This window comes from Theropithecus gelada, chromosome 16 (assembly GCF_003255815.1).
Source record: "Theropithecus gelada isolate Dixy chromosome 16, Tgel_1.0, whole genome shotgun sequence".
In the NCBI taxonomy this organism is placed as follows: domain Eukaryota; kingdom Metazoa; phylum Chordata; class Mammalia; order Primates; family Cercopithecidae; genus Theropithecus; species Theropithecus gelada.
This window is the reverse complement of record NC_037684.1, coordinates 33,183,063-33,196,877: the sequence shown is the minus strand read 5'-3', so window position 1 is coordinate 33,196,877 and position 13,815 is coordinate 33,183,063. Positions and strand designations below refer to the sequence as shown.

The 13,815-nt window shown below is 46.9% G+C and overlaps 1 protein-coding gene across 3 annotated transcripts in view; it reads left to right on the top strand.

Annotated features, from left to right (window-relative positions):
• Positions 1–13,815, top strand: part of EFTUD2 (elongation factor Tu GTP binding domain containing 2) — a 44,681-nt gene that overhangs the window by 18,501 nt on the left and 12,365 nt on the right. For all 3 annotated transcript variants that reach the window (XM_025363801.1, XM_025363803.1, XM_025363802.1), the window contains 5 exons: positions 2,610–2,776; positions 5,741–5,865; positions 8,636–8,699; positions 9,094–9,184; positions 12,249–12,384. In XM_025363801.1, coding sequence (XP_025219586.1) covers positions 2,610–2,776; positions 5,741–5,865; positions 8,636–8,699; positions 9,094–9,184; positions 12,249–12,384 — 583 coding nt within the window. The remainder of the gene's footprint in view (positions 1–2,609; positions 2,777–5,740; positions 5,866–8,635; positions 8,700–9,093; positions 9,185–12,248; positions 12,385–13,815) is intronic.

Here is a 13,815-nt window from a genome sequence, read left to right as displayed (position 1 = left end):
GCTCCCGGGTTCACGCCATTCTCCTGCCTCAGCCTCCCGAGTAGCTGGGACTACAGGCGCCCGCCACCTCGCCCGGCTAGTTTTTTGTATTTTTAGTAGAGACGGGGTTTCACCATGTTAGCCAGGATGGTCTCGATCTCCTGACCTCGTGATCCGCCCGCCTCGGCCTCCCAAAGTGCTGGGATTACAGGCTTGAGCCACCGCGCCCGGCCGAGACGGGGTTTCACCATGTTAGCCAGGATGGTCTCGATCTCCTGACCTCGTGATCCGCCCGCCTCGGCCTCCCAAAGTGCTGGGATTACAGGCTTGAGACACCGCGCCCGGCCTCTCTTGGTCTTTTATGACATTGGCACTTTTGAAAAGTACAGAGCATTTATTTTGTAGAATGTCTTTCAATTTGGGTTTGTCTAATACTTCCTCATGATTAGGCTTGGTTATTACAATCTGGTTATTCCGCTCCTTATCAGACTTTACTAGTTTTGTCATCCATTGATGATTCTTGGCTTATTCCTATAATAGTTGCAAATAGTGAGTCTTCTAACTCTTATTCCTTCTGTTTTGTTTTGTTTTTGAGATGGAGTCTTGCTCTGTCGCCCAGGCTGGAGTGAAGTGGTGTGATCTCGGTTCACTGCAACCTCTGCCTTTTGGGTTCAAGCGATTCTCCTGTCTCAGCCTCCAAGTAGCTGGGATTACAGGTGCATGCCACCAAGCCCAGCTAATTATTGTATTTTTAGTACAGACAGGGTTTCACCATGTTGGCCAGACTGGTCTCGAACTCTTGACCTCAGGCGATCCGCCCACCTAGGCCTCCCAAAGTGTGGGGATTACAGGCGTGAGCCACTGCACCTGGCCATTGCTTTTGTTATTGTTGTTGTTGTTGTTGTTGTTTTGTTTTTTTGAGATGGAGTCTCGCTCTTTCGCCCAGGCTGGAGTGCAGTGGCGCAATCTTGGCTCACTGCAACCTTTGCCTCCCAGGTTCAGGCGATTCCCCTGCCTCAGCCTCCTGGGCAACTGGGACTACAGGTGCCCGCCATCACACTCAGCTAATTTTTGTATTTTTGGTAGAAATAGAGTTTCACCATGTCAGTCAGGCTGGTCTTGAACTCCTGACCTCAAGCAGTCCACCTGCCTTGGCCTCCCAAAGTGCTGGGATTACAGGCGTGAGCGACTGCGCCTGGCCTATTGGTTGGAATTACGTTGTGAAGAAGTGCTTTTGCTTCTCCCCCGTTTGCTTATTATCACTATGGATGTTTGGGTTTGTATTTTATTCAGTGAATTATAATTATAATCTGTTACTGTCCTTATGCATTCCAGTGCTCTAGTGCTCTCATCCCAGATTTGGCTACTGAGAACTCCTTTAGGGTAATTCCATCATCCTTTTCACATCTCATTGTTTCTTGAGCACTTCCTTACCTTCAAGCACAAAAAGATGTTCTAGACGTATCTTTCCTTGTCACAATCCTGGACTCAGCCATTTCTTCAAGGAGCTCTGGCTTTTTTTTTCCTTCAAAGAGATGGGATCTTGCTCTCTGGCCCAGACTGGAGTGCAATGGTACAATTATACCTCACAGCAGCCTCAGGCTCCTGGGTTCTAGTGATTCTCCCACTTCAGCCTCCCAAATAGCTGGGACTACAGGTATGTGCCACCATGCTCAGCTTATTTTTAAAGATTTTTTTAAGAGACGGGATCTTGCTCTGTTGCCTGGGATGGTCTCGAACTTCTGGCTTCAAGCAGTCCTCCTGCCTTGGCCTCCCAAAATGCTGGGATTACAGATGTGAGTGACTGCACCTAGCCTAGCAGCTCTGGCTTATAGTGGGGACTAGTTTTTGTTTGTTTGTTTTGTTTTGTTTTTTGGTTTTTTTTTGAGACGGAGTCTCACTCTGTTGCCCAGGCTGGAGTGCAGTGGCACCATCTCGGCTCACTGCAAGCTCTGCCTCATGGATGTACACCATTCTCCTGCCTCAGCCTCCAGAGTAGCCGGGACTGCAGACACTTGCCACCATGCCCGGCTAATTTTTTTGTATTTTTAGTCGAGACAGGGTTTCACCATGTTAGCCAGGATGGTCTCGCTCTCCTGACCTCGTGATCTGCCCACCTTGGCCTCCCAAAGTGCAGGGATTACAGGCGTGAGCCACCATGCCTGGCCAGTGGGGACTAGTATTTAGAAACAAAGGTTTGAATGCTACTGGGGTACATTGCTTCTAGGCCCTCTCACTGAGCACAGCTGGGTTATATACACTCGTACATATCTATAACTATTTCTACACACATATATTAAAAATCATGCATTAATCCTAGTATCCCCAGTTCCATTTCAGCACCACTGGCTCTTCTCAGCCTTCTTAGTTCCTTCTCTAGCACTGAGAAACCTGGCTCCAACATCATTGTTCGTGGGTTTGTTCATTTCTCAATCCTGCAAGGTGCCCTCTTAAAGTTCCTGTGTCTTATCTTCAGGCAGGATGCTCTCTGCTTCCACCCAGTAATATTTCCCCAGGTCTTTTTTTTCTCCCCAGGTTTCATGGCTTGAAATAGTGCCTTCTTGGGTTCTGCTTTGAACTTTCTGCCCTCCTTGTTCTTCTTACCACCTTCTGAGCCTTGTGTTTCTCAGGTGATGCTGAACACAGAGCGGCTGATCAAGCATGCGGTGCAGGAGAGGCTGGCGGTCACTGTGTGCATCAACAAGATTGACCGACTGATCCTGGAGCTGAAGTTGCCTCCAACTGATGCATATTACAAGCTGCGCCACATTGTGGATGAGGTCAATGGATTAATAAGGTAGAAGACCCCTGGGAGTGGATTTCCTGTCCTCAGAGACTCTGGGTTTTAACCCTGAATACCTCTGGGAACAACTCTGATTTATGTCTTGACATATGTTGATGAGTTTGTTGGGCAAAACTAGAGGCACATTCTAGGACTCTGCAGGGGTCAACTCCATACTATTACCTCTGTGCCTTAACCACTTGTGATGCTTAACACATCTTCCATTTAGTATTATGATCATTACTTGGACTGTATTTAATGTCTTCTCTTTTTAGAGATAGGATCTCTGTTACCCAAGCTACAGTGCAGTGTCACAATCACAGCTCACTGCAGCCTCGAACTTCTGGGCTCAAGCAATCCTCCCACCTCAGTCTTCTGAGTAGCTGGGACCACAGGCATGTGCCACCATACCTGGCTAATTTTTTTTATTTTTGTTTTTATTTTTATTTATTTATTTATTTTTTGTAGAGATAGAGTCTTGCTATGTTGCCCAAGCTGGTCTTAAACTGACTTCAAGCAATTCTTCTACCTTGGCCTTCCAAAGTGCTAGCATTACAGATGTGAGCCACTACACCCAGTTGTTACTTGCCTGATAGCAATAATGGCAAATATTATTAGGCATGTATAGTATAAGTTAACATAATAACTTACAAGGGATGTTATAAGAAATTAAATAGATATTTGATGGAACACACTTAGCACAGTGCTTGCCATATAGCAGCTGATGCGCTGAATAATGTTAGATGCTGTTGTAGTTAACACAGTCTAAATAAATTAAGAACTGTTTGCTGTGTTTCTGTGGATATACCTGCTTCTCAACAAGATAGATTTAGGGCTTGCATTAATACATATGAGTGATGGTTATGATACTTTAGAATATAATATCAAAGAGCCTTTGAAAGAGAGGTTAAATATATCTTAAAGACAGTCTTACTACAGGCTGAAGGATGTGCTAGATGACTTCCTGCAGCCCCTTAAATGGGCCTGTGAGGAGGCCGTCCTACTGAAAGAATGCCTTTCCATTTGAGGATTGGGGATGGTACCTGTGTGGCTAGAGACGGTTACCTTCAGGAGCCTTCCCAGTGTGTAGCACTACTTTTCAAAAGGAATATCTTCACCCCATCTCTGCAAGGACTGACAATGACTAGAGCCCAACGTGACACCATGAGTCCAAAGGATGAAATGACAAATATCTTTTAATAAAAAGGCTGAAGGTGATAGCTTATGCCTGTAATCCCAGCACTTTGAGAGGTCAAGGCGGGAGGATCACTTGAGGCTAGGAGTTCAAGACCAGCCTGGGCAACATAGCTAGACTCTGTCTACAAAAAATGATTTTAAAATTAGCTTGGCATGGTGGCTTGTGTTTGTAATCCTAGCTACCTGGGAGGCAGAGGCAAAAGGATCACTTGAGCCAAGGAGTTCAGGCTTATAGTGAGCTATGATTGTGCTGTTGCACTCCAGTGCGGGTGACAGAGTGAGACCCTGTCTCTTTAAAAAAAAAAAAAAAAAAAGGCAGGAGGTGGGATAGGGCTAAATTTAACCAGATTTACTAAAACAGGAAGTCAAGAGGTCATGTTTCAAACCTCTAAACAAGAGCTCAGGCACAGTGGCTTATACCTAGAATCCCAGCACTTTGGGAGGCCAAGGCAGGAGATTGCTTGAGCCCAGGAGTTCAAGGTTCAAACCTGGGCAACATGGCATTTGTATCTCATCTCTACAAAAATTAGCCAGGCTTGGTGCTTCATGCTTGCAGTCCCAGCTACTTGGGAGGCTGAGGAGGGAGGATTGCATGAGCCTGAGAGTTGAGGCTACAATGAATTGTGATTTGCCACTGCGCTCCAGCCTGGGCAACAAGGCAAGACCCTGTCTCAAAAACAAAAGAACCTCTAAGCAAGAAAAAGCAACATAAACATATTACTTAGAAATCTGAAGGTAAATACTCTAAAAGCAGCTTTAAAAGTGTTGAAAGCAGTTGCCTCTAGGGAGCATAACTTGGGGGTAGAGGGCTGTTCTTTATAAGCCATACTTTTATTTCGGTATTGGGAAATTCCATAAGATAATGTGCCAGTAAGGCTAAGGTTGTAGATTTGATCCCCTTGTACAACTGGTTTTCTTATAAATGTTAATGAACTCAGATGCTTGTGGTTTCTGCATGGCTTTTAAGATTGAAAGTTTTAACATGGTAAAAGCCAAACACAAAAGAATAAAGAGTATGGCAGTGAGAGTAAAGAGCGGAGTTGCTTTTCTTCTTTTCCTTTCTTTTCTCTTTTTTTTTTTTTTTTTTTTTGAGACAGAGTCTCGCTCTGTCGCCCAGGCTGGAGTGCAGTGGCCAGATCTCAGCTCACTGCAAGCTCCGCCTCCCGGGTTTATGCCATTCTCCTGCCTCAGCCTCCCGAGTAGCTGGGACTACAGGCACCCGCCACCTCGCCTGGCTAGTTTTTTGTATTTTTTTTAGTAGAGACGGGGTTTCACCGTGTTAGCCAGGATGGTCTCGATCTCCTGACCTCGTGATCCACCTGTCTCGGCCTCCCAAAGTGCTGGGATTACAGGCTTGAGCCACCGCGCCCGGCCACTTTTCTCTTTTTTAAATGATGTTTATGTCTGCTTATATTTGTGAAATTGAGATTTTTCCTCAAATGTATTTCTGTATTTCTGTCTTATCACATTAGATTCATTTCCTGTGTTCTAAGGTTTTTGTCTCTGTCCTCTAGGTTTCCCCTTGTCTGTCTGGTGCAGTTAACTTTTCCAAGATTGTGCAGAATGTTCCCAACTCTGGGAAATCAGCTTGTTATTGAGAATTAGGAAACAGCTCCATCATGTCACATTCTGGGACCAGGCTGTTGGCAAAACTAAGTGTCCTGCACAAGTCCCTTCCGAGGACTGGAGAGTGACTGTGATACTGAGTTCCTGCCCTTCCCCTTGGCAGTGCATCTGGGATGCTGCAGCCTGGCACTGTGCTTACCACTGTCTCTGTTTCAGCATGTATTCCACTGATGAGAACCTGATCCTTTCCCCACTCCTGGGTAACGTCTGCTTCTCCAGCTCCCAGTACAGCATCTGCTTCACGCTGGGCTCCTTCGCCAAGATCTACGCCGACACCTTTGGTAAGTGCTGGCTGGCAGTCTGTCTCACCAGCTTCCCCTGAGTCCTGTGTGGCTTTCCTGCTGAATGGCTCAGAAATTGGCTTCGTGGCCGGGCGCGGTGGCTCAAGCTTGTAATCCCAGCACTTTGGGAGGCCGAGACGGGCGGATCACGAGGTCGGGAGATCGAGACCATCCTGGCTAACACGGTGAAACCCCGTCTCTACTAAAAAAATACAAAAAACTAGCCGGGCGAGGTGGCGGGCTCCTGTAGTCCCAGCTACTCCGGAGGCTGAGGCAGGAGAATGGCGTAAACCCGGGAGGCGGAGCTTGCAGTGAGCTGAGATCCGGCCACAGCACTCCAGCCTGGGCGACAGAGCCAGACTCTGTCTCAAAAAAAAAAAAAAAAAAAAAAAAAAAAAAAAGAAATTGGCTTCGTATCAGAGCACCCTGTTGGGGGAACATTTTATCACCTGTTATTATCACATTTGGGGGTCTTTCTGGCCTTGAGACCCTTTCTTCAGGCTAAGTGGTTTCTAAATAATAGAAAAATAAAAGTGAATAGGAGGACATGGGAGAAGAAGGAGGTCATTTTAGGAATAAAAGGCTCTCCTAGGGTGAGACAGGTTTTGTAAACAGGAATCATCCATGCCCACAGGCACTTTCAGACCTCCTCACAGGTAACATGTCTCACCGTTAGTGCTTCTAGCTAGCCGTATGGAGGCAGACATCAATTTCATGGGTCTAATTGAGAACTCATGGTGACTTTGCAGCCAGCATCTACAGGCCTCTGCTGACATGCCCAGCCGCATAATATCATGGGTTCCTGGAGCCTCAACACCAGATCTTTAAGACCAGATTCCCACTGTGAGAGACTCCCTGGCTCTTCATCTTTGCACTTCCCCAGTGACCTCAGATTCCAATAGGAATCGTGCACTGAGAGTCTTTCCTATGTTCAATGTTACAGTTCCTTAGAGGGAAGTCACTGTTATACCGTTTTTAGGGTCGAGCAGACAGGCTCCGTGAGAGGTCTCATGACCAGTAGGCAGTGGAGCACCAGCGTTTCTATTCTCGCCAGTCAGTTGTCCTGCTGCACTCTCAGCATGGGCCCTTTGCTCTTGTGAAAAAAAAGTGGGGGATTAAAGTTCAGTCTTTTTTGACTGGGTGCAGTGGCTCACACCTATAATCCCAGGACTTTGGGAATCTGAGGCAGGCGGATCACTTGAGCCCAGTAGTTTGAGACCAGCCTGGGCAACATGGCAAAACCCCATCTCTACAAAAGAATACAAAAAATTAGGCCGGGCGCGGTGGCTCAAGCCTGTAATCCCAGCACTTTGGGAGGCCGAGACGGGCGGATCACGAGGTCAGGAGATCGAGACCATCCTGGCTAACACAGTGAAACCCCATCTCTACTAAAAAATACAAAAAACTAGCCGGGCGAGGTGGCGGGCTCCTGTAGTCCCAGCTACCGGGGAGGCTGAGGCAGGAGAATGGCAGGAACCCGGGAGGCGGAGCTTGCAGTGAGCCGAGATCGCGCCACTGCACTCCAGCCTGGGCGATAGAGCGAGACTCCGTCTAAAAAAAAAAAAAAAAAATTAGCTGGCCGTGATGGCGCACACCTGTAGTCCCAGCTACTCGGGAGGCAGAGGTGGGAAGATTGCATGAGCTAGGGAGGTCAAGGCTGCAGGGAGCCAAGGTTATGCCACTGCACTCCAGTGTGGATGACAGAGTGAGACCCTGTCTCAAAGAAAAAAAGTTCAGTGATCATACTACATGGTAAGTGCATTAACAGAGGGCATAAACATTCAGTGATTCAGAGGAAGGAAAGTTTCGGTAACTAACAATGTGCGAAAGAAAGGGAGAATTTGATCATTAACAGAGGGCATAAACATTCAGTGGTTCGGAGGAAGGAAAGCTTCAGTAACTAACAATGTGGGAAAGGGGGAGAATTTGGTAATTAACAGAGTAAGGAAGAAAAAGATTTTGAGTTTAGATGAAATTTTGGTGATAACGATACTGATGGAGACAGAGAAGTCTGAAGGGGAATGCGGCTTTAGGAAAAAGCTGATGCATTCCCTTTATCCCATACAAGGGGAGAGGGGACAGTCTGACATCTGGGTAGAAATATCCAGGAGGTAGTTGGTGGTATCACTTGTCTAACTGAGTGTTACCCAATGTCTTGACTTTTTAAAGCCATAGTTCTTTGGTATAGTCTGACCAGGATTAGCAGTTATAGTCGAACTAAAAATACTAGTTGGTAAAAGATGAGCCAAAGGTTGGCTTTGGTGTTTTCTCTCGAGAGGGCTCAGTAATTGCTTACTTGAGGCCTGGGGCTAGCCAGAGCCTTATGGTGACACTGCAGTTGGAAGGTGGCCCACACTGGCAGCAGAGTTGAGCTTGTCTACATCAGGAAGGGGTGAAAGAACCATTAAATTCCCCTTCCAGAAGAGACAGGGTTTAGACGCAGATAGAGGATGCCACACAGTAGGTGACCCTGTTCCATCAAAGGAAAACATGTAACACATGCTGTTGTCCATAATTCAATCCTAGTGCTTGGTGGAGATGGAGAGGCTTGGGTTCTCATTTTGGCTCCAGCACAGCCTTGTCAACTTTGGACCAGTCTTGTCCTACTTTGTGCCTCAGTGTCCCCGTTTTCCTGTCTGGTTAGAAGGGAATTTGTGGACCCTGGAAAGGAAAGTGGTAGAAGTTCTCAGCTACGAACCACCTGTGCCACCTGAAACAGAATTTTGAACACTTTGCTAGGTAGATTATAATTGTGTGACTTCTCCCATAGGTGACATTAATTACCAAGAATTTGCTAAAAGACTCTGGGGTGACATCTACTTCAACCCTAAGACGTAAGTAGAGTATGGGACGTGACTTTCCAGAGGGGTGATCATTTATCCAGTAAGTGAGAAGAGATAGAGAAATTCTCTGAGTTCAAAGATTAAAATACCTACTTTTTTTTTTTTTTAACGTAAACTACTGTCTTTCCTCCCCTAAATGGGTTGGCTTCCTAAGCTCTGATCTGGTGAGAGACTTTTTCTCCTGAAGTCTTTACAGCCCAGCTCAGGCCTCCAGGAGGGTCATAACCATGTATCCTTCCAGTAATCTGCCTCTGGAAACTTTACAGTCACACACACATTCCTCGCCTGGGCTGCTGTTCAGATTCAGCACTTAGACAATGCCTCTTGGGATCAGCGATAGTGCCTTTTCTCCCGGGTCACTCAGAACTCTTATTTTTCCTTTTAGGCGAAAGTTCACCAAAAAGGCCCCAACTAGCAGCTCCCAGAGAAGTTTCGTGGAGTTTATCTTGGAGCCCCTTTATAAGATCCTTGCCCAGGTGAGTGTGTCAGGCCACACTGGGCAGATCTGCTCTTACAAGCACAGTGTGAAAGAGCTGGTGAACTCACACTTCACTCTGTCCCTAAACCTGCTCAGTTTTCTGTTAAGTATAAGAGTGGTTGTTGGTCACCAATTGTTCAAGAAGTAATCTTCTAGATCCAGAACACTGCAGTACTCCAAGTGCTATTAAAATCAAAGGAAAGGGGCCCGGGCATGGTGGCTCATGCCTGTAATTCTAGCACTCTGGGAAGTGGAGGTGGGCAGATTGCCTGAGCTCAGGAGCTTGAGACCAGCCTGGGCAACATGGTGAAACCCCGTCTCCGCTAAAATACAAAAAATTAGCTGGGCGTGGTGGTGGACGCCTGTAGTCCCAGCTACTCGGGAGGCTGAGGCGGGAGAATGGCTTGAACCCGGGAGGGAGAGGTTACAGTGAGCCAAGATCACGCCACTGCACTCCAGCCTGGGCGACAGAGCAAGACTCCGTCTCCAAAAAAAAAAAAAAATCAAAGGAAAGGGAGGAGGTATGAAAGAAAAGGCTTCTCCTAGAGCAGGTTTATGAACATATCTTGACTGTTGAGAAGAATGTGACACTTAGAACTAATCATTTCAGTTATGGGAATTTAACTTAGATATAATTATGAAAGTCCTCCTGGCTACTTATATAAATCAAAGTGTTTATAGCATTTTTGGTTGTTGTTTGTTTTTGTTTTTTAGAGATAGGGTCCCACTCTGTCACCCAGGCTGGAGTACAATAGCACGATCATAGCTCACTGTAGCTTCAAACTCCTAGGTTTGAGCAATCCTCCCACCTCAGCCTCCTGAGAAGCTGGGACTGCAGGCGCAAACTACCATGCCTGGCTAACTTTTTAAAACTTTTTTGTAGAGATAAGGTCTCGCTGTTATCCCCAAGCCGGTCTCAGACTTCTAGCCTCAAGTGATCCTCCTGCCTTGGCCTCCCAAAGTGCTGGGATTACAGGCAGGAGTCTACCACCTCAGCTTATAGCATTGTTTGTAACGGCAGGAAAAGGGGAAAAACAAGAAGTAAGTTAAATGTTTGTCAGTTATGCTCCTTAATCTGATTAAATGAATGATGGTACATCCCATAAAATGAACCACTTTACAACCACTAAAAGTATGTCTAGGCTGGGCATAGTGGCTCAGCCCTGTAATCCAGATGCTTTGGGAGGCCAAGGCAAGAGGATCACTTGAGCCCAGGAGTTTAAGACCAGCCTGGGCAACATGGCAAGACCCCACCTCTACTAAAAATACAAAAATTACCCAGACATAGTGGCTTATACCTGTAATCCCAGCTACTCTTGAGGCTGAGGCTGCAGTGAGCTGAGATCGTGCCACTGCACTCCAGCCTGGGTGACAGAGCAAGACTCCATCTCAAAAAAAAAAAAAAATCAACTGGGAGTGGTGGTATGTACCTGTGGTCCCAGCTACTCAGGAGGCTGAGGCCAGAGGATTGCTTGAGCCCTGGTGGTCAAAACTGCAGTGATCTATGATCACACCACTGCATTCCAGCCTGAGTGGCGAAATGAGACCCTGTCTCAGAAAAAAACAAACAAAGCGTGTTCATATGAACTTTGCTCTCATAACTGTTTGTACAATATGTGATGCTTGGCCGGGTGGGGTGGCTCAAGCCTGTAATCCCAGCACTTTGGGAGGCCGAGGCGGGTGGATCATGAGGTCAGGAGATCGAGACCATCCTGGCTAACACGGTGAAACCCTGTTTCTACTAAAAAATACAAAAAAACTAGCCGGGCGAGGTGGTGGGCGCCTGTAGTCCCAGCTATTCGGGAGGCTGAGGCAGGAGAATGGCATAAACCCGGGAGGCGGAGCTTGCAGTGAGCTGAGATCCGGCCACCGCACTCCAGCCTGGGCGACAGAGCGAGACTCCGTCTCAAAAAAAAAAAAAAAAAAAAAATGTGATGCTTGTCAGATTGAAATAATTTGTCAGGAAATGGTAAGGATTTAATTAAGCATGTGGAATGCTGAGAAGCAAAGAATATAACTTGGCCAGATGTGGTGGCTCACGCCTATAATCCCAGCACTTTGGGAGGTCCCAGTGGGCAGATCGCTTGAGATCAAGAGTTCAAGACCAGCCTGGACAACATGGCTAAACCCTGTCTGCACACAAAATAGAATTAGCTGTTGTAGTGGTGCGTGCCTATAGCCCCAACTACTTGGGGGGCTGAGGCAGGAGGATCACTTGAGCCAGGGAGACGGAGGTTGCAGTGAGCCATGATCACACCATTGCACTCCAGCCTGCGTGACAGAGTAAGACCCTGTCTGTAAAAAAAAGAATATAACGTGACATTTGTATGAATTTGTACTCCCTAAAAGATAGGACTAAAAGGGTAAAAATTACAGGAATTTTTGTACAGACCCTTCTCCCAAGATAGTAATAAAATGCGCAGGTGTTTAATAAGCACAGTGGACGCACACATATACAAAATATGTGTGGCCATTCCAGTGGACAAAACAGCAAAACCTAGCAACAAGATAAAATAGCGATTAAAATTTATTAGTCCTAAAAAATACTTAGTGTCTTATGTCAGACTGGAATGGATTAATAAAAAAAATTTATAGAGCCTGCCTCAGTAGAGACCTTGAGTCTGCTGAGGATGATTTAGCTTGGCCCTGCCCTGATAGGATCCACAGCCAGGTGACCTTTTTTGGTTCCTTCCAGTGCACAATGACCCTCTAAATCTGAGAAGTCTGTAAATAGACTTCTATTTAATAGGTGAGGAGGTTCCTGAGTGGGATGAGATGCTGCTTTTCAGACACCAGGGGGCAGCACTAGGAGTAATCAATCTGAGTGCTTGGTTTATTAGCTGGGGTGGGTATGTAACCAAGTTGGCTTTGCCTGTGGTTTGAAGGGTAGGTAGCAGAGATGCCGCTGAAACAAAACTTTTGTCCTTGCCAAGAGCTTTGTCTCCATAGAAGAGAGCCTTGTGCAGGAGTTCTTCAGCTATTTCTTTGGCCTTTCCTTGTCTCCCTCTAGCACCATGCTCAGGCTCTCACTACAGCTGACATGGTATCTTATACCCTCACAGGTTGTGGGTGACGTGGACACCAGCCTCCCACGGACCCTAGATGAGCTTGGCATCCACCTGACAAAGGAGGAGCTGAAGCTGAACATCCGCCCCCTGCTCAGGCTGGTCTGCAAAAAGTTCTTTGGCGAGTTCACAGGTAGTAACGTGCTTATGGCCCCTTAACTCTGTCATCCTCGTGCCCTGCCACAGGTATCACAGCAACTTTTTCTCATGCTGCAATGGAGGTCAGAGGTCTGAGGATCTTTTCAACAAACTACAGATGGAGATGCAGAACACTGGTGTTTTTCCTAGCTGCTTTCCTTAGTGGATGATGGCACACATTCTATCTTGGGCACCAAAAGGAATTACATTTTCCTGCCAGGAGGAGTGTTCAAGTAAATGAGATGGGGAGGCAGGCTCTGTGGTTCTGGTGTATTTTCCAGGGGTCAGCCGGGAACATGGATGCTTGGGTGGTATGAAATAGTGCAAAAAGTGCTAGGCTAGGATTTGGGAGACTTGGTTAGTTACACAGAAGGCAGGTGATCAGCAGAAAGACACTGGACTGGTTGAAAAAAACCACCTGAGCCTGTCTCGATCCTGCCCTGGCCATTCCATGAGATGACGCTGGGCAAGCCACCTAATTCATCGTGACTCTCATTTGTTTTTTTTTTTTTTTTTTTTTTTTTTGAGACGGAGTCTCGCTCTGTCGCCCAGGCTGGAGTACAGTGGCCGGATCTCAGCTCACTGCAAGCTCCGCCTCCCGGGTTTATGCCATTCTCCTGCCTCAGCCTCCTGAGTAGCTGGGACTACAGGCGCCCGCCACCTCGCCCGGCTAGTTTTTTGTATTTTTTAGTAGAGACGGGGTTTCACCGTGTTAGCCAGGATGGTCTCGATCTCCTGACCTCATGATCCACGCGTCTCGGCCTCCCAAAGTGCTGGGATTACAGGCTTGAGCCACCGCGCCCGGCCGTGACTCTCATTTGTTATCTGTAAAATCAGGGAAGTGTAAAGGGTGATGGCTGAGGGTCTTCTCAGCAGTCTCTGATTCTAAGTCCAGTGGGAATGAGGTGTCTGGGCCCCCAAGGTGTGTAGTTTTTTTTGTTTGTTTTGTTTCTTTGTTTTTTGTTTTTTTTTTTTGAGATGGAGTCTTTGCTCTGTCACCCAGGCTGGAGTGCAGTGGCGCGATCTAGGCTCACTACAAGCTCCGCCTCCTGGGTTCACGCCATTCTCCTGCCTCAGCCTCCCGAGTAGCTGGGACTACAGGCGCCCGCTACCACGCCTGGCTTTTTTTTTTTTTTTGTATTTTTAGTAGAGACGGGGTTTCACCGTGTTAGCCAGGATGGTCTTGATCTCTTGACCTTGTGATCCGCCCGTCTCGGCCTCCCAAAGTGCTGGGATTACAGGCTTGACCCATCGCACCCGGCCTGGTGTGTAGTTTTAATAGCTTATATTGGTCTGCCCACCAGTCTGACACACTAGATACCATTGAAGGCAGACACGCCTATCCCAGTGTGCTCACGGGGGTTCCCACTTGTGTGGTTTATTAATGTGTTTGGAAAACGGGTAACTTATTGAATAGAGATGCATG